Raw genomic sequence first — 22000 nt, 5'->3', positions numbered from 1 at the left:
CAGAATGTCACCCTATATCTCCTGTCTGCTGTACTTTGTGACTCCAACAGCACTAGGCCATTCATTACAGAGATTGAGGCCCAGATTCTCATTGTGCCCCAAAAGTGGGCTCAGCTGGAGATGGGGTACAAAGGAGGACCCCAACCCTGAGATCAGCTCTGCTAGCTGGATCCTTGGCTCGCTAGTCCCGAGGGTTAGTTGGCTATGGCCCTAAGGGGGGACTTTATCCCAGTTAGCCCATAACACATCCACTTCATCAGGGGTTGGGTGAGGGTGATGTAAGAGTCAGCTATGCCAACTCTGACTGCCAGGGATTCCTAAACATTGGAATAGCTGGTTAATATAGCTTTCCAGCTGCTTTGAGCAGCACTAAGCAATTGGAGCAGGGGCTGAGGATCTGGCCCTGAATTCCTAATTCCCTTTCACACTCATCAGACTTGGATAGTCATGTTTTAGCTCCACCTCCTGGTCCTTGGTTTAGGGAGGAATCACAAAAAGGAGGAGGTGTAAGGGTGCCAGCAAGAAGATTGTTGGGGTGAGGGGTGTCCTGGGTGGAATCTCTGGTTGGGGCTACATATAGCTTACTGAGAGAGCTGAATGAAATGATTCCTGAAATGTGAGTAGCTAATCCACCAACATGGACCAAACCCACCCTGCTTCCCATACCTGCTGCCCTAGATTCAGATAGTGATCAACTTGCTCCTCCAGAAGATCTACTCTGCTGGGTGGGGGACAGAGTGAGTTGGGTCTTATTGGTCTTGCTGATGGGAGGAGGAAATCTAACCTTACAGTACTTCTTCCCCTAAAGATCGTATGACTAGGGGAGGAAGAAAGGGATGAGACTTTATTAGATTCCTTTTCCAGAATGTACTACTGCTTAGCTCTGCTTTTCTGCTTTCTGTTTCTCTTCCTTAGAGGGACACTTTGTGTGTTTTGCCAACCACTAACTTCTGCATACAGCTAGAAATTGTAGTTTAGACATACTCATTCCACCTACTGCAGTGACGGAATATATGTAAGGAAGGGGAGGCTTCCTTCTTCACAAAGACGTTTTCACATTTCAGAAACCACTTTCATTGTCCCTGTTAGTGTATCTACAGAATGACGAGCTGTCTTTCCTCCAGGAAGTAGAGCACATTAAACTGATGCTATTGGATGAAAAACCTCCATCTACAACTCTTTAGAGCAGTGATACTCAGACTGAGGCTCCCAAGCCACAAGTGGCTCTTTAATGTGTCTCCCGGGGCTCTTTGCAGCACATGATATTAACACATTGTGTGATTTAATTATTAACCAATCTAAGTTCTGAACCAGTCAGGATATGATTACTATGTTATTAACCAATTGTAGTTGATAAAATAATAATCCTTGGTCGGTCATTTTGCTGTGAGGTGTGTGTATGTGTGCGTGCACGCACACAGCCACAGGGGAAAGGGAAAAAATAACATATACATGCTATTCAAGTCTTGCATTTTAATAGTGTCATGGGAAAAAACAGGTCATTATTGGTAGTATTGTCTTTAACAACTAGGCCATCTCAGGTTTTTATCCTTATTTGTCTTTGTAATTTAGTAAAAACAATACAAATATATTTTAGATTCCCCCCCTCCATCTTCCTGAAGCCATCCACCCAGCTCCCCCTAAGTTACCCCTCCTTTCCCACTCAGATCCCAGAAATCCCTTCCCCTACTCCCATCGTTCCCATGGATACTCCCCAGAAACCTAGCTGTCTCAAGCTTCTCTACCAAGCTATCCACCTACACTCTGACACCCTCCACAACCACTGATACCCTCCGCCACCACCATCCTGTACCTCCTGGACATACCCACAAAACCCGGCTTCCCCTCACCCCAACTTTTAACCCCAGCCACTGAGCTTGCTCCTATTTTACCTCCAAGCATCTGCACAAACACTATTTCCCTTTATTACCTCCCAGCTACATCAACTCCGCCCCACAATGTTTCCTAGTTAGCCCCACAAACCCAGCTTCCCCAACTTTCCCCACTCAGGACCCACCTACTCACCATACACCTTTCCACACCCATGCACCTGCCACAGTTGCCAATTTAATGCTGCTGCTTCTTCTACCACTTCCTGGAACAGAGTTTATTGACTTTAAACTTAAGTTTATGGTCATATACAAATTATTTGCTGGTGGTTCAATTATTTAATTACATTATTAGCATATTTGAAAATACTTTGCATAAAAATCACATATGAAGCTGTGCAAAAATTGACATCTGTGAGGACTGGCCCCACAGTCAAGAATTTGAAAGCTAAAATAACAGAAACCTGTTAGACCATTTTCTTGTGCTGCTTTGGCTACTTGGCTCCACTTAGCCAAAATGACTTTAATGGGAGTTCAAGCGCTCAGTTCTTCGCAGGACTGGGCAATATGGCCAGGGGCCAGTAAAGCAATGAAGCAGATGTTGAACTTTAAGCACCTAAGTAAGCCCATGGGTCTACTTCAGCATGTGCTTAAATGCTTTACTGAATTGGGGCCTAATACATGCACTCTCACTGTCCCACCACTGCAGTCTGACTACACTGTATATTAAATCCAAGGGAAGAAACAAAACCTCTTTGTACCTTTTCTTATGACTTATTCATATTTTTATCATTTTCAGTATTTTTTGTTAACTTATGCACATACATAAACAAAATCCATAGAGATGATTTTTCTTGCCATGGTTTGGATGACTGTGGTATGCCTGTGAGCTCACTATCAAATGTATTTTCATATAAACCATAGCTTTGTACACTCTATTTTCTGAGCACTGGGGCACAGCAGGGCAGGGATTTCTTGTCTTCACAGCTTCACATATGAGTTGCCACTGACATGGTCTTATCATTTGCAATTTGTCATGCTACTTTCGGTGCCACCTGTCGCTGCAGTCTCATCTCCCCCATCCCTCTTCCGTTAGCTACGGGTCTCAAACAAATCTTTTGAGGATCATGGAAAAGCCTAAAAGAAGAAAAGAAAATTAACAGGCATCACCCATTCCTATGAGTTTTGACTCCGCATGACCAGCAAACCTGAAATGGAAGCACCAGTTGGCACTATTTATACGTTCTGATGCTATTGCTAGTGTTAAGTCCATCACTGCTACACAGTCGAACAAAATAACTGGTTTTAGTGTGGTGCAGCTACCTGATTAAAAACATTGTTGCATGCTGTGGTATTGTAACCCTGTTGGTCCCAGAATAATTAGAGAGACAAGGTGGGTGAGGTAATATCTTTTATTGGACCAATTTCTGTTGGAGAGAAAGACAAGCTTTCGACCTACAAAGAGCTCTTCTTCCATAATTTCCCAAACCTGAAGAGGAGCTCTGTGTAAGCTTGAAAGCTTGTCTCTCTCACCAACAAAAGTTGGTCCAATAAAAGAGATTATCTTATTTACCTTGTGTCTCTGATTAAAAACCAGTGATTTTAGAGAGTGCCCACATTTTCTTTCTCCTCCATTAAATATATAAAGTTGCAAACAATAATACAGCTGTTGAAGAGAAAAGGCCAGGAGTATTACCTGACTCTTTAATCCCCACAAAAATAATTCCCTCCTCATTTGCAAAAAGGGTTCTGAGCACCTGGTAGTGACTCAAGTGAGTTTAGAGAAAGTGCAGTAGAACAGCTTCCACAGTATTTGAACTGATTTTGACTATCCCATCCCTGGTGTAAATTCAGAGATTAAAAACTCTCCCGTCAGTTTTGCAGATACTTTATCCACCAGGCTGCAGTCCTTGGTAGGAGCTCAAGCGGTGAATCTGTCAAACAAGATTAGTGCAGATATGACTCCCCCTTCCTCTCACAAATCTGGAAAGCCCGTTCCCTCCCCACCCACCCCTCAAACATCTGGATGTTGCTGACTACCTAACAAAAACAAAATCAATCACTTGCTTGCCAGATCACACAGATGTATGTATCCTGCTGCTTCGCCATCTGCAACCAGTAGTAAGTGGCCATCGCTTCATTTACCAAAGATGTTTTTTGGTGAAATCGGGGGAGGTAAAGAATCCATTATAGTGATGATGACTATAAAGGGGTGCATTCTGGAATTCACTTGATGAAAATAAATTGTCTGCCATAAAATCATATTTTCTGTTTGCTAATTTTTGTACTTCTGGGAGAAGGGTAGGGGATAAATCAGAGAGATTTATTTGAACTCATGAATAAAGCGTCAGACCCTTACATTTCTGGGTGGCATCCATCCATCTTGTGGAAATACTGCTGAATGCTTATGAGAAAATATTTGATTCAGTCAGTCATGTTCAAACAATTCACTTGGGTTCTTAAAACCAAGAACACATTTTTGCAGGTAATTGATCCATCAAATGATACACTAATGGGGACAGGGTTTTTGTTTGTTGTATGTAGTAGTACTGAATATTTTGTCTGATCTACCCTTTTCATCCCAAAAGAAAAAAAGTGTGTTAAGTAGTAGCGATAAATGACAATTACTAGGGCTGTCGATTAATCGCAGTTAACTCATGTGATTAACTCAAATTAATTGTGATTTAAAAAATTAATCATGATTAATCACAGTTTTAATTGCACTGTTAAACAATAGACTACCGATTGAAATTTATTAAATATTTTTGGATTATGTTTTTCTACATTTTCAAATATATTGATTTCAATTACAATACAGAATACAAAGTATTCAGTGCTCACTTTATATTATTATTTTTATTACAAATATTTGCACTCTAAAAATGATAAAAGAAATTGTATTTTGCGATTCACCTCATACAAGTACTGTAGTGTAATCTCTTTATCATGAAACTGCAGCTTGCAAATATAGATTTTTTTTTGGTTACATAACTGCACTCAAAAACAAACCAGTGTAAAACTTTAGAGCCTACAAGTCCACTCAGTCCTACTTCTTGTTCAGTCAGTTGCTCAGACAAACAAGTTTCTTTACATTTGCAGGAGATAATGCTGCCCGCTTTTTGTTTACAATGTCACTGAAAGTGAGAACAGGCTGTCAAGTTTCCTTCCCCACTCTGAACTCTAGGGTACAGAGATGGGGACCTGCATGAAAGACCCCCTAAGCTTCTTCTTACCAGCTTAGGTTAAAAACTTCCTCAAAGTACAAACTTTGCCTTGTCCTTGAACCCTATGCTGCCATCACCAAGCGTGTTAAACAAAGAACAGGGAAAGAACCCACTTGGAGATGTCTTCCCCCCAAGCCCTACACCCCCTTTCCTGGGGAAGGCTTGATAAAAATCCTCACCAATTTGCATAGGTGAACACAGACCCAAACCCTTGGATCTTAAGAACAATGAAAAAGCGATCAGGATCTTAAAAGAAGAATTTTAATTAAAGAAAAAGTAAAAGAATCACCTCTGTAAAATCAGGATGGTAAATACCTTACAGGGTAATCAGATTCAAAACGTAGAGAATCCCTCTAGGCAAAACCTTAAGTTACAAAAAGACACAAAAACAAGAATATACATTCCATTCAGCACAACCTATTTTACCAGCCATTTAACACAAGGAAATCTATTGCATTTCTAGCTAGATTACTTACTAACCTAACAGAATTTCTAAAGAGTATTCCTGACCTGGTCCCGGCAAAAACATCACACAGACAGACAGACCCTTTGTTCCCCCTCCCCCCCCCCCCCCCCCCAGCTTTGACAGTATCTTGTCTCCTCATTGGTCATTTTGGTCAGGTGCCAGTGAGGTTATCTTAGCTTCTTAAGCCTTTACAGGTGAAAGGGTTTTGCCTCTGGCCAGGAGAGATTTTATAATTCTGTATACAAAAAGGTGGTTACCCTTCCCTTTATATTTATGACCCAGGCCTTTCCATGGCACTATTGTAGCTGGCTCTTCAGATTCTTAAACTTGGGTCGAGTGCTGTAGCTATTTTTAGAAATCTCACATTGGTATCTTCTTTGCGTTTTGTCAAATCTGCAGTGAAAGTGTTCTTAAAACAAACAACATGTGCTGGGTCATCATCCAAGACTGCTATAACATGAAATGTATGGCAGGATGCAGGTAAAACAGAGGAGGAGACATGCAATTCTCCCCCAAGGGACTCAGTCACAAATTTAATTAACGCATTATTTTTTTAATGAGTGTCATCAGCACGGCAGCACCTCTGGAATGGTGGCCGAAGCATGAAGAGGCATACGAACCTTTAGCATATCTGGCAAGTAAATACTTTGCAATGCCGGCTACAAAATTGGAATTGGAATGGGAAAAGGTTCAGAAAAGAGCAACAAAAATGATTAGGCTTCTGTATGAGGAAAGATTAATAAGTCTGGGACTTTTCAGTTTGGAAAAGAGACGACTAATGGGGGATATGACTGAAGTCTATAAAATCATGACTGGTGTGGAGAAAGTAAATAAGGAAGTGTTATTTACTCCTTCTCATAACACAAGAAGTAGGGGTCACCAAATGAAATTAATAGGCAGCAGGTTTAAAACAAACAGGAAGTATTTCTTCACACAACACACAGTCAGCCTGTGGAACTCTTTGCCAGAGGATGTTGTGAAGGCCAAGAAAAATAACAGGGTTCAAAAAATAAATAAATTCATGGAGGACATGTCCATCAATAGCTATTCGCCAGGATGGGTATGGATGGTGTCCCTAGCCTCTGTTTGCCAGAACCTGGGAATGAGCAACAGGGAATGGATCACCTGATGATTACCTGTTCTGTGTATTCCTTCTGGGGCACTTGGCATTGGCCACTGTTAGAAGACAGGATCCTGAGCTAGATGGACCTTTGATCTGACCCAGTATGGCCATTCTTATAGTCTTAAAAGTGCCATGTGAATGCCTGTTCTCACTTTCAGATGACATTGTAAACAAGAAACGGGCAGCAGCATCTCCTGCAAATGTAAACAAACGTGTTTGTCTGAGTGCTTGGCAGAACAAGAAGTAGGACTGAATGGACTTGAAGGTTCTGAAGTTTTACATTGGTTTGTTTTTGAATGCAGTTATGTAACAAAAAAAATCTACATTTGTAAGTTGCACTTTAATGATAAAGAGATTGCACTTATATAAGGTGAATTGCAAAATACTATTTCTTTTGTTTATCATTTTTGCAGTGCAAATATTAGTAATCAAAAATACTAATATAAAGTGAGCACTGTGCACTTGGTATTCTGTGTTGTAATTGAAATCAATACATTTGAAATGTAGAAAACATCCAAAAATATTTAAATAAACAGTATTCTATTTTTGTTGAACAGCGCGATTCATCGCCATTAGTTTTTTTTTAATCACTTGACAGCCCTGGCAATTACTAATAACCTGATCCACTTATTTAATTTCACCCAACGGGTTCTGAGCTGACAGTATTATATTACTGTTCATCTAGACCCATCTAGGCCCATATTCATAAAGATATGAAGGGCCTGCCTAACTTAATCACGCGAGTAGTTTCATTGACTTCAGTGGGCCTTGTTCATTTATTTATTTAGATTTAAAATAATTGAAAAGATTGCTTCCTGAGATTCTAGACACCATAACACATCATTAATAATGCAATAAAATCCTAGCGGCATTAAACTAATCATTCCAACAGGAACTAGCCAGCCAGCTACCTACAGAAACTCCTTTCTGACCCTCCATCGTTGTGGGAAGCATACCCTCAGCCCTTTCCAAATATCCTATTGAACCAGTGGCTTTTCCAGCGTGCAAAATTAGGGCTATTTTGTAGCAAGTGGGGGAGCAAGTTCTGGAGTACCAATGCCCTGACAGAGACAGCTGTCTCCTCTCTCTTATAATGAGAGGGATCCAGCTCAAGCACCCCTTCTTATCGCAAGAATGGGACAGGGAGATGTGGTCTGTAGAACAGGCCAGTCTCAGGCCATTTTGGGTTTTATAGGTCATAACAAACACTGAATGCATCCGATGAAGTGAGCTGTAGCTCACAAAAGCTTATGCTCAAATAAATTTGTTAGTCTCTAAGGTGCCACAAGTACTCCTTTTCTTTTTGCGAATACAGACTAACACGGCTGCTACTCTGAAACAAACACCTTGAACTCTACCTGGGAACCAGGAAGTCACCAGTGCAGATCCCAGAGCACGACGACACATGCTCCCAGGGAGATGCCCTCTTCAATAGGCAAACAGCAGAATTCTGCATGTGGTTTTAAGGTGTAGCCACATGTAGATCACACTGCAATAGTCTAATCTTGATGTGACAAAATCATGAATAATAATGGCAAGATATCTTCATGTCCACGGGGCACACCCACACAGAGTAATTTTGCAGAAAACAGACCACACACGAAAGAACAACACTCAGGAAACAAAAGGGAACTCACTGTTTTTCTTTTATCTAATCCCTTTAAGTTTTATAGACTTATTAGAGATTGCTTTAAATAATAGTTCATTAAAAAAATCAGATAGAGGTGTTACTTTTAAGTTCATGATGTCCCTTAAAATTCTATTACTAATATTAGTAATGTTTTAAATGTCCCTTAATACTCAATCAAGAGTTTGAAAATCATTTTAGATTAGCAGCAGCAATTGGTTAAAATGCAAGGGCACAATTTTGATAGGTGTGCAGCTTGTATTGACTTACGTGCATGCACTCAAGACCAAAATTTGCCCCTAAATCTTTAAATGTGTACTTGAGATCAGATTTTTCAGAAATGTGTTTGGTGATTTGTATGTATCCTCCCATTGGCTGACTGTATGCAGCTTGCTGTAGAGAGTAATCTCCTTAGACCTATACAAACTTTCCTTGGTTCAGAGAGAACAACTTCCATTGATAACATCGTTTGTTTTAATTTTAGCAAGAAAAAGCAAAGTACTGTGTGTGAAACTTTGGCATGAACTAAACACACTTTATGTATATAGATCAAATCCACCCGCTGGAAATCATTTTGACATCTTGGTGTAAAAAAGAGTTCTGTACTTGGTGAGTCTTTGCTGAGTCTGAATAGTGTTGCATTTTATAGCCTGTTTTCATGGAACCACCACTAATTCTGTTCCAAGCGAACAGAAAGGAAGGAAGACAAAAGGAAGAAAGGAGAGTAGCAAAATATGGACCCTGGATTTCAGAAAAGCAGGCTTAGACTCTCTTAGAGAACTGATGGGCAGGATCCCCTGGGAGGCTAATCTGAGGGGGCAAGGAGTCCAGGAGAGCTGTCTGTATTTTGAAGAAGCCATATTGAGGGCTCAGGAACAAACCATCCCGATGTGCAGAAAGAATAGCAAATATGGCAGGTGACCAGCTTGGCTTAACAGTGAAAACTTCGGTGAGCTTAAACTCAAAAAGGAAGCTTACAAGAAGTGGAAACTTGGACAGATGACTAGGGAGGAGTATAAAAATATTGCTGGAGCATGCAGTGATGTAATCAGGAAGTCCAAAGCACAATTAGAGTTGCAGCTAGCAAGGGATGTGAAGGGTAAAAAGACGGATTTCTACAGGTATGTTAGCAAGAAGAAGGTGGTCAAGGAAAATGTGGGACCCTTACTGAATGGGGGAGGCAACACAGTGACAGATGATATGGAAAAAGCTGAAGTACTCAATGTTTTTTTTGCCTCGGTCTTCACAGACAAGGTCAGCTCCCAGACTGCTGAACTGGGCAAGACAATATGGGGAGGAGGTGAACGAAAGAACAGGTTAAGGACTATTTAGAAAAGCTGGACATGCACAAGTCCAAGGGTTCTGGATCTAATGCATCCAAGGGTGCTGAGGGAGTTGGCTTATGTGATTGCAGAGCCATTGGCCATTGTCTTTGAAAATTCATGGTGATCAGGGGAGGTCCCGGACGATTGGAAAAAAGCAAATATAGTGCCCATATTTAATAAAGGGAAAAGAGAACCCGGGGAACTTCAGTTCCTGGAAAAATCACGGAGCAGGTCCTCAAGGAATCCATTTTGAAGCACTTAGAGGAGAGGAAGGTGATCAGGAACAGTCAACATGTATTCACCAAGGGCAAGTCATGCCTGACCAACCTGATTGCCTTCTATGATGAGAAAAGTGGCTCTGTGGATATGGGGAAAGCGGTGGATGTGATATATATTGACTTAAGCAAAGCTTTTGACACGGTCTCCCACAGTATTCTTGCCAGCAAGTTAAAGAAGTATGGATTGGATGAATGGACTAGAACGTGGATAGAAAGCTGGCTAGATTGTTGGGCTCAACGGGTAGTGATCAACGGCTCGATGTCTAGTTGGCAGCTGGTATCAAGTGGAGTGCCCCAGGGGTTGGTCCTGGGGCCGGTTTTGTTCAACATCTTTATTAATGATCTGGATAATGGGATTAATTGCACCTTCAGCAAGTTCGCAGATAATCTTAAACTGGGGGGAGAGGTAGATATGCTGGAGGGTAGGGATAGGGTCCAGAGTGACCTAGACAAATTGGAGGATTGGGCCAAAAGAAATCTGATGAGGTTCAACAAGGTCAAGTGCAGAGTCCTGCACTTAGGGAAGAAGAATCTCATGCACCGCTACAGGCTGGGGATCAAGTGGTTAAGCAGCAGTCCTGCAGAAAAGGACCTGGGGATTACAGTGGACGAGAAGCTGGATATGAGTCAACAGTGTGCCCTTGTTGCCAAGAAGGCCAGTGGCATATTGGGCTGTATTAGTAGGAGCATTGCCAGCAGATCGAGGGAAGTGATTATTCCTCTCTGTTCGGCACTGCTGAGGAGTATTGCATCCAGTTTTGGTCCCCCCACTGTAGACGGGGTGTGGACAAATTGGAGAAAGTCCAGCGGGGGGCAACGAAAATGATTAGGGGGCACATGACTTACGAGGAGAGGCTGGGGGAACTGGGGTTATTTAGTCTGCGGAAGAGAAGAGTGAGGGGGGATTTGATAGCAGCCTTCAACTACCTGAAGGGGGGTTCCAAGGAGGATGGATCTAGGCTGTTCTCAGTGGTGGCAGATGACAGAAGAAGTAGTAGTGGTCTCAAGTTGCAATGGGGGAGTTCTAGGTTGGATATTAGGAAACACTATTTCACTAGGAGGGTAGTGAAGCACTGGAATGGGTTACCTAGGGAGGTGGTGGAATCTCCATCCTTCTAGGTTTTTAAGGCCAGGCTTGACAAAGCCCTGGCTGGGATGATTTAGTTGGTGTTGGTCCTGATTGAGCAGGGGATTGGACTAGATGAGCTTATGAGGTCTCTTCTAGCCCTAATATTCTGTGATTCTATGACTACTTTAAAATGCTGTCTCCTGTAGCAGCATGAAAACACTCCAAGAATTGGATGCTTTCAAGAATAATTTGTGACTGTTATGTAAGCCTAAAGTTACAATCAAAGACAGTTTATCAGCACTGAAGAAAATAGATTGGACTTGCTTTAATCTTTAAATGGTTTACTGAGAATTCTCAGATGCTAATTTGCTGATACAGCAGTTTTAGCATAAATAGAATGGCATGAAATTTTATTAGTCATCCCAGTATTATCCCTTAGCTTCTAGGGTGATCCATTTCTGTAACATATGCCTGTTCCTTCCCTAAATGTATAGCAAAAGGAAATTGGCTTTTAAATAGTATTAGCAGTGTTAAAGTGTCTTATTTGAGTGAGGAATCAGTGTGATCATCTTATGAGGCATCATTAAAAATAACATTGAATTTCTACAGTAGTACAAAGTACATTCTGCATGGGCATCAGTACAGGAGAATAAATTGCTAGAGGTTTCAGCCTCAGAGGTGCTGTTCACTCCATCCCTGTTGACTTCAGTGGAAGTTCAGGATATTCAGCCCCACCCAGTCTAAGTCATTTTATTTATTTTTTATTAATTACAGTAGCACCTCGAAGCCCACCTGAGATTGGGGCCTCATTTAATATGGTAGTACATTGTAACCAATGCGCCATTCTAATCGTACACACCATCGTTCTTTAAAGTGGGAGGTCGAGGGACAGCATATGGTAAAAATAGTGGGGAAACTTGTAACAAACCATTAGTTTTGTATTAAATATGAAAAATTCCAACTTTCTTTTTTCCTAACCCTGTATTTGCTGTAGGAACAGGGAGGGAGGAAGAAAGGATGATTTAAACCACTCTTGAACTCCAACTCTTGGCCCCAGTGGTGTAAATTAGAGCAGCCTCTAGATGTAATAAGGTAGCTGAGAATAGCCAGAGTGCAGTTTGTTCTGGACATGTCCCCTCCTGCACCCCAAATACACGAAGCTGAGGGGGAAATGAAGAGCCATTTCAGCAGCAGTGTGCTGGCTGGGCCACCCTCTTGTATCAGAGGTGTTCCCTGGGGAGCCTTTCTGCAACTCTCTGCCTCCACCCACTTTATTACACCTTTATGCCCGTGTAGCATTCTGAATGGGCCAGACAGAAGAGAGACTCTAGCCTCTCTGAACCATTAAATAACATTACAATTGTGACACAAACTGTCTGTAGTGAGGAAATTCAGTTCAGGCTTGTACTTAGATCAGCATGATAAACAAAGGCACAGCATCAGGAGTTAAGGGCAAAGTGTTGGATTTAATTTAGGATGTCCTTTCTCCTCTTTGGTTGTTAAAAGAAAAGGAGTACTTGTGGCACCTTAGAGACTAACCAATTTATTTGAGCATAAGCTTGTTTAAGCATAAGGTTGTTGTTTCCTTGTTTGATATTTGTTTGTTTGCTTGTTTGTATTTGTTAGTATTTGTTCTCTTGGTGGTTTGTTTTTAAATGTCATAAAGTGTAAGAATCCACAAGCCCAAGAGAATCAAACTGTTCCTGCTTCCTGGATTAATGTATTTATAATTTGTTTCTATGCATATTATTATCCTTTAAGGAACAGCCAGGTGCATTTGGAAACCTTCCTGTGTTAGGGCCTGATCTTGAATCTATTAAAGGCAATGGGAATTTTGCCATTGATTTCCGTGGGAGCAGGAACAGGTCCTAAGTCAATAGTTAGTACTGCAGCAACCAATGGTGAAAATCACAATGTCAGTAAAAATATCCATATTAAATTATAAATAAAGCTACACTTCTAGCACATTAATACTGGGGAAAAGAGTTAATAACTTTTGGCTGTTAAAAAAATGTTCCTAGTCTTTTTTTGTGTATATCTGTCTATGGAAAAGCATCAAATAAAACCTATAAACAGATTTTTTATTTTACACATTTCTTTAAGTGACCTGCTCTTTAGTTGATACTCTGGAGACCAAAAGTCAATTGCATTGGCATGATATTTGCAAATATTTATAGATGAGATACTAAATCTTTGAAAATAGGGTAGGTTATAATGGAAGTGTTGGCTCAACTTTAACTTTAGAGGCAGGCACAAGTGGTGCCAGTTTAACTAAAGCCTGTGTTAAAATAGGGCTATCCTTGTTATGACATTGATTCACCAGTGTCTCCTCTTCTCCCACCCCCCAAAAACACTGATGACATTTTGTACCACATACCATTGCGTTGTGACAAATTAATAGATCATTTTGTTTTCTGCAGGAAAACTGAAGACTTTTATAACAAAACCTCCAGTGTCAAAATGAATACAGGTATGCTGTTTCTGTGAGATTTTTCTTTACTTTTATATCTTTTATATATATATATCTTTCAGCAAACTAGGGGCCAAATTATTAAATGTTCATGCACAAATTACACTAAACTGATACTGAAATTAAACTAAACAAGATGTTGTTTTAATAGTATGTTTGTATATGTATATTTATATGTGCCACATACATATATAAACATGTATGTATATTTTATATGTGTATATATATGAAATATGCATGTTTATGTATATTGTGTGTATGTGTATATATGTATATAAATATATATAAAATTGTACAATGCATATATATGTTCTGCAGCACAACGGCATACATAACAGTTAAGGGAAAATAGCATCCCTTTATCTCTGGAAAACAGTACTATAATGCTTCCTTTTCGGTAAATATCCTATTATCATGGTATATTATTAGGTGGGTTTATATATAAAAAGAGGTTGCTATTTAATAAATTAGTGGCTATACTGGATCACAAATTGAATATGAGCCAACAATGTGATGCAGTTTTAAAATAGGCTGGGGTGTATTAACAGGAGATGTGTAAGACATAGGAAGTAATTGTTCTGCTGTGCTTGGCGTTGGTGAAGCCTCCGCTGAAGTTGTGTGTCCAGTTTTTGGGCACCACACTTTTAGAAAGATGTGGACGAATTGGAGAGAATCCAGAGGAGAGCAACAAAAATTATAAAAGTTTTTTTAAATAATATGGTCTGTGAGGAAAGGTTAAAAAAAGGCATGTTTAGTCTTGAGAAAACAGAACTGTGCGGGGGACCTGGTAACAGTCTTCAGATATGTTATGGGCTGTTATAAAGATGGCAGTGATCAATTATTCTCCACGTCCACTGAAGGCAGGACAATAAGTAAGCAAATTAATCTTCAGCAAGGGAGATCTAGGTTAGATTTGAGGAAAAACTATTTATAAGGATAAATAAGTACTGTTGTAAAATCTCTCTCATTGAAGGATTTTAAGAATAGGTTAAAGAAACACGTGTCAGGGACTGTCTAGCCCACTGGTGGGCAACCATCAGGGTAATCCGCTGGCAGGCCGCGATACAGTTTGTTTACATTGACCGTCCACAGGCACAGCCACCCACAGCTCCCAGTGGCTGCGGTTCACCATTCCCAGCCAATGGGAGCTGCGGGAAGTGGCGCAGGCTGTAGGGATGTGGATTACCCTGAAAGGCCGCAGGTGGCCCACCACTGGTCTAGCCTCCACACAGTGGGATGGATACTAGATGATCTCTCAAGGTCTTTTCCAATCCTATATTTCTATGATTCTAATTACATTATCTTTCAGACTGCTGTGATAGAAATGTAAAATCTGGTCTTAACCAAAACACAAATTGTAGAATGTTTGTTTGCTTTATGGCCTATTACAAAGTACAAATTAAAACTGTAGCTTGATCCTACAGTATTGAAGTCAATGGGAGTTATGCCACTGACTTTAAATAGGGTCTGGATTGACCTGTGCAGTAGACAAGTAAAATCCTGGCCCCACTGAAGTCAATGGCAAAATTTATAGTTACTTCAATGGGGCCATGATTTCACCCAATGTGTACATAAATAACTAATACCACAACCTCAGGTTTACTCTGAGCTATTATAGTAGAGATAGTGGATTCTCTGAACACAATAATAAGCAGCATGAGCAAATCAGCTCAAGTAACTTTTTATTCATCTGAAGCTTGTATTGTTTTGTATTCAGTAACTGGTGGGTCACACAAGAGTTTAATAAGGAAGACACTATTTATTGTAATAATATTCAGAATTTCTCTCTGCCCAGTTTTATACTTTTTTATTTGTGAGAGCTGAAGTTACAGTATAAATTTTTATCCATATATTTATATTTTTTGAAATTAAGGTAGTTATGAAGCACTCCTTAGCTGATGGAATTATGATGTGAGAGGTAACTCAGCTAATCATTATCACACATATAATTACAATTCAATTGCATATTGCAGTCTCATGGGTTCAAATCTAGTAAATACTATTTTGTACATGTCTCTCCTTTTAAAATGTCACATTTCATTGCTCTAATATCACAAATGTGAATTACAGCCTCCTCGTGACATCATAGCTGACATATGGGTTAATTGTTCTAACTTCCAGTGAGATTTTTGCTACAGGTTTCAATGTAGTTGAATTCCTTTTGTTGTGGACTTTAATCCTAATGCCTCCAGAGCAGACTTTGATAACTACCTACTGAAACCCCCTAGGATTGCCTAAACAAACATGTCATCATGAACTTACGCTGAACTTACACCTATTGCACATTTACAAATCCAGGAGCACATCACTTACTTGTGAACATCTATAGCAATTGTCCACAATTACCAGTTCCACTAAAAGAAGAAATTACCCAGTGTGACGGGTCAGCTGTCCCTCACTGGCTGGCAAAGGATTAATAGCAGCCCTTAGAGTGTCTGTGCAGAACCCAGCCAACCAGACAAAGGCTTAGAAGCAGCCAATCAGGGACAGGCTGAGCCCTATAAGAAGGGCTGCAGGGCAGAGAGGAGCTGAGGGAAAAGGATTGGTTGCCTGTAGAGAGAAGTACCTGGGACAGAGCAGTGCTGGGCAGGGTCAGGGGAGCAAGCGGAGCTCCAGCTGGCTCTCAGACTGAGGCCTTGATACAGGGGCCGAGTAGGTGCTGGGGCTACAGGGAAGTGGCCCAGGGAAAGCAGGTAATGGCAGAGAGGGGAAGGAGAGGCAGTGAGCAGCTGCCAGCTATAGGGTCCCTGGGTTGGGGCCCAGAGTAGCGGGCAGGCCTGGCCCTCCACCTTTGCCTGACTGGCTGCTGAGGGAAGTGGCCAGCCAAAGGACTACAGTTTTCCCCTGAGTGAGGGGCTGGACTAGGGGCTGCAGTTCACCACTGCAGCGAGAGGCCAGGTGAAAGACTGCTGGTTCCCCCGGGAAGGGAGGAGACAACGGAGTTGAGGCACAGCCAGAGGGCTGTGCCCTGAAGAGGACACTGTGGTCCAGGAGTGACGCAGGTCCCTACAGACAGCAGAGATGGTGGAGAAGCAGTGACGGAGAGTGAGACACCACAAGAGGTGAGCACCCTGCTGATGGACAGAGCTAATTCCTGGAGCAACCAGAAGGAGGCGCTACGGTGGTGAGCACGACCCATTACACCCAAATAAAGTAATATTTCAAATTTAGTTCCATTGATGTAGTCTGCAACCCCATGCAAAAACCAAGATAGATTAAGCATAAGTATTGAGAGTTATTCCTGGCGTAGCACCAGGAGTAGAAAACTGAGACGGCACTTTCACTAAACATGAGAGCGGTTGAGATAAGCGATACTCAGCATAGTGTACTTGGTTACACAGAGCTTCCCGACCCTCCTACACATGGCACCCTGAGTACTGTTAAATTAAAATAATAGTGCAGCGACCATCTTGGATCTGTGGATTTACTAATGCTTCATAGCAGGAGTCTGTGCATGTACACAGCTGTAGGTATTAGGTACTACAGAATTGTCACCGGTGTCTAGTAAAAACTGGGTCATTCCACAAACTACTGGTCTACTTGAAGAATAAATGGGTCCCCTGTAGCTCTGGTGAATCCTGTAAAGTCATTAGATGGGCAAATTAAGCTTAAAAAAAAGAAAAAGTAGAATCTTCCAGTCCAGTGTCCCCTGTGGATGTAGATTTGGCAGGCCATCTTAGCCAGAAGCTATATTAGTCTGCAAAGTGTGTGGTCAGTTTTCACTTTCTAATGGATGGAAGGGTTTGTTTGTTTGTTTATGTTTTTTGTATTTGATACTAATTGTTTATCAAATGCTAGAAAGGCAACTTCCCAAATTTAACAGCTAAAGGCAACAAAACATTTTTGTAAAAAGCAAAGAAACAAACAAGTTGTAGGGGGAGATTTTCAAAGGCACAAAGGGGAGTTACACACACAATTCTCATTGGTTTTCAAAGTCCTCCATAATGTATAGAGAGAAAAATATCTACATCTGTGCCACCACTTGTGTTAGCTGCCCCACTTCTGGGGCTAGCAGTTGGTGCAATTCACTTAGACTCAATCTCGCTAACCACTCTCACAGATACCCAGGAGCATATCTGAGTTCCTTATAGGACAAGATAGCATTCCACCCTTAACCTCCAATCATATGCTCCCTGTGACCACTCTTGCACCTCTCCATGATGGATTTATTACAGGTTTACAAAACCTGAGAAGCTAGCATAAATCAAATGGTCCTAAACCAACCCCTGCTCACAAGGCATAAAAGAAACTTACAGTTCTCTCCCATGAACTGTCCTCCTCTCACCCTTTGTTTTATCATCCTATTAAACCCACTTTCAGATTCACATCCTTACACAATTGTTTTACTATTTTATCTACCTACTGCTTCTAGATTATTTATAAGTGATCGCTCACTATGTTATCTAGGGGGATAAATACTTATCTGTGTTCATTAAATTGCAATCTTCCCAGTGCAAGGACATAATTTTATATTGTGCCTATTAAGTCAAGTGCAGACCTATGGCACTATATTGATAATAATAGGATTGTGGTAAACTCTGAAAATTGGAAACAATATAGGATCGAGATCTATATAGGAGAAACAAAAAATCTTTAAAAATAATTGCATACAAAATTGCATGCAGTGTTACTTTTAATTTATTTTTTTTGTCATACTGGACTAAAAAGAAGTTAAGTAGCGTTCAGAGTTCACGTGAAATCTGCCGAAGAGAGAATTCTTCCTAGATGGAAGTAATTGCATTGTTACTTCACCTATATTTAAGACAAATAAATAGTTGTGTTTTTTTAAATTCACAAGTCAGCTACTCAGTAACTTCTCAAAATGCTTACCAACTGCTTAACACGTAGGGTGGGATTATTCAAAGTGTTCAGCATTGATAACAATCCCACTGACTTCAACAGGAACTGAGTTAAGGCACCACTGAATGCCCTAGAAAATCCCACCCATCATTATAATAATGGCCAAGCACGTCAGAATGTGTGACTATAGGCTATGAGAAACTGAGCGAGTATTTTTCTCTCTTTTTACATTCTGTGAAGACTGGAACAAAATAGCTGCAAGAGAGAGATCCTGGATATGTTGCCTCAGAACAAGGTTTTCTTATGGGCAACACTCTCTTCTGATTATGGCATATCTGTGTAAAGCTGAGAACATCTCCATGTTCCCCAGAATAGCGTGCTAATAGAATGTGTGCTTTCTTAAACTGTACCACACTAAGCAGGAGCGATCAGAAGAATATTAATGATAACTTAAAATGTATGAAGTGCTTTTCATCTAAAGATCTCTAAGCGCTTTAAAAATGTGGATAAGCGTCTTTATCCTCATACGAGAGAGATGAGGTGAGTGAGGTAATATCTTTTATTGGACCAGCTTCTGTTGGTGAGAGAGACAAGCTTTAGAACCACACAGAATTGTTCTTCAGGTCTGCAAAAGGAACTCCCAGTGTCGCAGCAAAATGCAAGATGGAACAGGTTGTTTAGCATAAGTAGTTAGCACACATTTTAAGGGGCCATTCAAGGGAGAGTGGCCCGTTAACACCTCTCCAGTCATAGGACAAAAAGAGGGGGATAGTGTGTCACAGATTGTTGTAATAAGCCATAAATTCAGTGTCTCTTTTCAGTCCATGACTTTTGTTGCTTAGCAGAGTAATGATTTTAAGCTCCCAGGCTTATCCTTTGAAAGCGTTGTGAAGGTTTCCTTTGACGATGGGGACTGAGAAGTCAGATATAGAGTAATCACTTTGTGAAAAGTGTTCACCAACAGGCAATAGGGTGTTTTGGTCTTTTATCATTTTCTATGTGAGTTCATTCAAGAGCATAGTGATTGTCTGGTTTCACCCACATAGTTGTTATTGGGGCATGTAGTGCACTGGATGAGGTACACCACATGTTGTGATAGGTATGTGTAGGACCCATGGATGTTGAAAGGTGTGTTGTAGGTAGGGTTGCCAGGTTTTCAGCTGGAACACCCGGTTGAAAAGGGACCCTGGTGCCTCCGGTTAGCACCACTGACCAGGCCATTAAAAGTCCATTTGCGGCGCAGCGGGGCTGACAGGCTTCCCTGCCCAGCTCTGCGTGGCTCCCGGAAGCAGCGACATGTCTCTCCAGCCAATGGGAGCTGCAGGGCAGCGCCTGTGGGAAGAGGCAGTGCGGAGAGCCTCCCTGGCCGCCCATCCACCTAGGAGCCAGAGGGACAGGTCGCCGCTTCCAGGAGCTGCCTGAGGTAGGTGCTGCCCAGAGCCTGCACTCCTCACCCCCTCTTGCACCCAAACTCCCTACTAGAGCCCTCACCCCCTCTTGCACCCAAACTCCCTACTGGAGCCCCCACCCCCTCCCGTTCCCCAACCCCCTGCCTCAGCCCAGAGTCCCTCCCACATTCTGAACCCCTCAGCCCAACCCCCCAGCCTGGAGTCCCCTCCTGCACCCCGTACCCCTCATCCTCGGCCCCACCTCAAACTGAAGCCCTCACCCCCTCCCGCACCCCAACCCGCTGTACCAACCCGGTGAAAATGAGCTAGTGAGTGAGGGTGGGGCGAGTGAGCGATGGAGGGAGGGAGGATGATGCGAGTGGGGACGGGGCCTCAGGGAAGGGGTTGGGCAGGGGGCAGGGCAAAGGTGTTCAGTTTTCTGCAATTAGAAAGTTAGTAACTCTAGTTGTGGGGCGTGCTGATCATTGTAGCAATGGAAATATGTCTGCAGGTTTTGGATCTGTTTTTCCGACAGGGTCTGCTCATGCTTTGAGTTGGTGTGCCCTGCTCTGAGGGGAGCTTGCTTCTAACGATGAGCATGGAGAAGTTGAGGGATTGTTTGAAGGCCTGACGTGGGCGTTCAGGAAAGATTTCTTTCAGCTTGGGGTGAAATCTTACCTTAAGAAAGCAAAGGCTGAACCGCTGTGGATTTACAGAGTGAATAAACGTACATATCACATATTTCATAGCAGTATGCAAATGTTGATATTGTCTTTTGGCACAGATGGATAATGAATGGTCTAAGTTAATTTGCAAAAACAAATCCTTGGTGTCCTCCCATAAATATATTAGTCAGGAGTTTTACAGAGATAATATGTGTGGTAAATGCATCTAATTTTAAAATGATTCAACAAGTCAGCTGCTAGCAAATGAAGCACATAAAAAGCAGCCAAGGAAAGAGAGTACACAATTCTGGAAGGCTGCAAAACATAGGTGCATTAACTTTATTAATGCAAGTCATCCCATGATGTACCTCCTAGCAATTTATCCAATTTGTCTGGGAGACAAGAACAGAAATACTTGGTCCCTGTAGAGTCTCTGACTCGGTCATAAAGTCACTTTTGGTTAAATGAAGGAAATTATATTGATCCTCTAAGTCAGCCCTCTTCTACAGAACTTAATAATAATTATTTCACTAGGCACTGTACAGAGTAATAGACAGTGTCTACCCCAAAAACCTCAAGATCTAAATAGACAAGAAAAACCAAGGGGAGGGGAAAGGGATGCAACATACTAGTAGAGTAAACAGAGTGATGGCTGGCAAATGTCATGTTAGGGCCACTATTTTGGGGAGAGAAGGTTGGTGGGACTTGGGTTTCTTTTCTTTTTAATTCTTTGGGTAGAGGATTAGTAAGGGAGGATTAGCTAAACAGAAAAGCAAAGGAAAGGAGGGAGGTTTAAGAAGGGGAGAAGAGGGAGGGAGAGAAGGAAGGAAGGAGGGGAGCACTCAGGGCAGGTACAGTAAGGCTGAGATGAAGAGACTGTGGGTGAGGGGCAGGAACAGTCAATGTCCAGAGCAAAAACTGTTGAAAACAGTCTGATAATATCATCAATATCCAACAGTTCCTTCTACAGAACCTGCTGCCACTGCTTCTCTGTCTGCTCCTGCCAGCCATTGTTTCTCTGGCCCTCAGTGGCTGGCTTCTGCCTAGAATTTCTTTCTTCCCACAGCCCGTATGACTCAGGAAAGGGGGATGCAACATGGGTCCTAGTGTTCCCAGAGGAAAGTGAGGGCCGTCCTTGCACAGATCTAGACAAGGGAGATAGCCGCCAGCTATCTTTCATTCTCCTTGCCCCCTACCCCAAAGTTGTAATACCTATTGAAGCTGGTTATTCGTCTGCTCCTCTTTCAATGGGAGTGGCATGTTCAGAGGGCTTGCAAGAGTCTATGATAGCATCTCATCAAAATATAGCTCCTGATCAAAGCTAAGCATGCTATTCAGCGAACAGGTTATTCAGTTATGAATTACTAATGTTTATGCTGTGTTAGTGTCTAGAAGCCTAATCAGAATCAGGGCCCCATTATGTAGGCATTGTAGAAACACATGAGAAGACATGATTGCTACACCTAACAGATTTATAAGAAAACAAAAGACATGAAGGATTGAGGAAATGGAAATTTTATATATAAACAAAATATATGTGGGTATAATTTTATACACATATAAACATTTTAAATAGGTGTATATATGTATCAGATATCCTTATTTGCCCCTCAACATAGCAGTTAAGTAGTATGGGGGTTACAGCAGACATGGGTAATCAATCAATGAATTAAGACCATCTTACTGTTTGTGAGTTAACTACAAAGAGACTACTTCTTCTCATCCCAAAGCATCTT

At 41.6% G+C, this 22000-nt stretch overlaps 1 protein-coding gene across 11 annotated transcripts in view; it reads left to right on the top strand.

The window, feature by feature from the left end:
- Positions 1–22000, top strand: part of SORBS2 (sorbin and SH3 domain containing 2) — a 273664-nt gene that overhangs the window by 124956 nt on the left and 126708 nt on the right. For 10 of the 11 annotated variants that reach the window (XM_043546101.1, XM_037897655.2, XM_043546102.1 and 7 more), the window contains one exon: positions 13362–13411. The exons of the other annotated variant lie outside the window; for it this stretch is intronic. In XM_043546101.1, coding sequence (XP_043402036.1) covers positions 13402–13411 — 10 coding nt within the window. In that variant the 5' untranslated portion in view covers positions 13362–13401. Of the gene's footprint in view, positions 1–13361; positions 13412–22000 lie in introns of those variants that run through there. 11 annotated transcript variants of the gene reach the window in all.

This window comes from Chelonia mydas, chromosome 4 (genome assembly GCF_015237465.2).
Source record: "Chelonia mydas isolate rCheMyd1 chromosome 4, rCheMyd1.pri.v2, whole genome shotgun sequence".
In the NCBI taxonomy this organism is placed as follows: Eukaryota; Metazoa; Chordata; order Testudines; family Cheloniidae; genus Chelonia; species Chelonia mydas.
The sequence above is the reverse complement of the archived record's forward strand: the minus strand, read 5'-3'. Positions and strand labels throughout refer to the sequence as shown.